Raw genomic sequence first — 2,406 nt, 5'->3', positions numbered from 1 at the left:
TCTTAGAAATCTGACTTTTCTCAAAATTCTGACTTTAATCTCAAAATTCTGACTTTAATCTTAGAAATCTGACTTTTCTCAAAATTCTGACTTTAATCTCAAAATTCTGACTTTAATCTTAGAAATCTGACTTTTCTCAGAATTCTGACTTTTATCTCAAAATTCTGACTTTAATCTCAAAATTCTGACTTTAATCTTAGAAATCTGAATTTTCTCAGAATTCTGACTTTTTTCTCAGAATTCTGACTAAATTCTGACAATATAAAAAGTCAGAATTCTTAGATTAAAGTCACAATTTTGAGATTAAAGTCAGAATTCTGACTTTTTTCCCATACTAAACTGAAATAAAATTTTAAAATCAGTTAACTTTTTTTATTTTCCAGTGGCCCTAATGCTCTTCCGTAGGATAGAGCACGTTGACAGATGAAAACGTTTTTTTCATCTTAAATGCACAATTTTTTATTTTATTTTTTAATTTTGGTATCATTACTGCTCGGAGTGGGTTGCTCTGTCCACATAAGTCATGTTTTACAGTCCCTATATTTCAGTTAACGATAAATTGATTACTAAATTAGTTGACGATTCAATAATCGATTAATCACGATTAAATGTTTCAGCCCTAATATCAATGCTGGAAAACTGAAAAATCTCAGCATTTTAGGGCCTTGTCCACACCAAGAGGGCAGGATATGTTTTCATAAACAAATTAGATAAACTACACGTGAAGATCCTTTGTGCGAGCCTTTATGATTCACACAAAGGATTATGGGGATTAATATAGCTTCAAAGCACCAGATAGCGACGCTGGAACTTCTCTGTGCTAAACTATTGATAGGCATCCTGCTTCCTTTTCCTTCCTCCTTCCTTACTTTCAGAGCTATTTCCACAGCACTTATGGACTAAAACACTGTTCTGGCTTCATTTAATTTGTTGTAGGTAAAACACAAAGTCTTTTTAAGCCTAAGTGAACCTTTTGACACCCCAACTAAAATGTTTAAAAATCCTAAAAACAGTTTGTAAAATATTGATTAACAATGATTCCATATTTAGATCAATTTCAGCCAACAAATTGAAAATCTTTCTAGGTCAAATGGAGCCAAGCTGCTCTGAATAATTTTACCTCATATTCAGGTTCAGTGTCTGCAGACTTTGGGGACGTTTTTTCCTCTCCTTCGATGGCGACGGGCTCAGGGGTGGTTGCCACAGGGGGGGAGGCTGGGTCAGTAGGTTGCTGCTGTTGCTGTGGTGGCTGCTTATGTTGCTGTTGCTGCAGCGGAGACGGTTGTGATTGCTGTTGATACTGAGGCTGGGACAGAGGCTGGCTGTGTGGCTGAGGCTGAGGTTGTTGCTTTGAAGGCTGTGGGTGTTTAATTAGTGAGACCTCCTCTTTCTGGGTTTCTGTCTCGTTCTTCTCCAGGTCCTTCATTATGTTGAGCTCTGACATTAGCTTGGCTTTCTTCTCTGCCTAAAACAAAACCAAAACAAAAGAGAACTTAAGATACAATGCACAACTATTGAAGTTGGCAGTAAAATATCAGCAATGAACCTTTTATAGCAAAGTGTCTTAAAACCCTTGTAAAAGAGATCAGTGGTCCTTAATAGAGCATTAATACAACTTCTTTTCCATCTAGCATTTTAATGGGATTTCCTCTAGTAGCCCAAAATCATGTAGAGCATAATTGTGATGTGGAGGGAAAACTAAATGTTTTCTTTTGCACGAACAAATAAAACTGAAAAGTGAGATATGCTTCTCTGCTAAGCTTACTTTACTCTGAAACCTTTAAATAAACTCTATGCAACCAATTACCTTTAATAATCTCATTAGAATATGTGGTCCGTTTGTGGTAATTTAGTCTTACTATAAATTCAGCTGTTCTGTGAAGAGCTAAGTTGTAAAATGACATTAGAGACCAAAAAGCAAACTTGGAAGAAAGAAAGAAAAGTTGCTGTTTAAAGCAGGTTTTAAATTATACACATATTCCAAGAGCTGGGTTATAAAATGTAGTATAGAAGCACTTTTTAAAGAATTGAAAGAGAATTGTCCAACTGTAAGCCTAACTAGAAATGGCCACAAACGTCGGCCCAATCTACATGAGATCAAGTATAACCACAAAGGTATTTGTCGTTTAAGCTGTGCATCAAAACAAATGTGGCAGCTGGGAGGGCATAAATGTATTAGATTTATTTAGCCTTTATTTAACCAGGTAAACCCCGTTGAGATCTGGATCTCACTTTCAAGGGGGACCTGGGCAGAGATCTGCAATACATTGCAACCTGGTTACAAAAATAAAACAAATTAATAAATATGCACAAATATAAAACAATAAAAACTATTTAAAAGCAGTGACACTGTTTCATAGAAGCTTGTTGTCTATTTTTAAGAACCGCTTGAAATAAGTCCAATGA

At 35.5% G+C, this 2,406-nt stretch overlaps 1 protein-coding gene across 6 annotated transcripts in view; it reads right to left on the bottom strand.

Moving 5' to 3' along the window:
* The window catches only part of dnmt3a (DNA (cytosine-5-)-methyltransferase 3 alpha), an 84,909-nt gene that overhangs the window by 22,698 nt on the left and 59,805 nt on the right, over window positions 1–2,406 (bottom strand). For all 6 annotated transcript variants that reach the window (XM_015392177.1, XM_015392175.1, XM_015392176.1 and 3 more), the window contains one exon: window positions 1,121–1,465. In XM_015392177.1, coding sequence (XP_015247663.1) covers window positions 1,121–1,465 — 345 coding nt within the window. The remainder of the gene's footprint in view (window positions 1–1,120; window positions 1,466–2,406) is intronic.

This window comes from Cyprinodon variegatus, unplaced genomic scaffold, assembly GCF_000732505.1.
Source record: "Cyprinodon variegatus isolate N-32 unplaced genomic scaffold, C_variegatus-1.0 Scaffold576, whole genome shotgun sequence".
Taxonomy (NCBI): domain Eukaryota; kingdom Metazoa; phylum Chordata; class Actinopteri; order Cyprinodontiformes; family Cyprinodontidae; genus Cyprinodon; species Cyprinodon variegatus.
The sequence above is the reverse complement of the archived record's forward strand: the minus strand, read 5'-3'. Positions and strand labels throughout refer to the sequence as shown.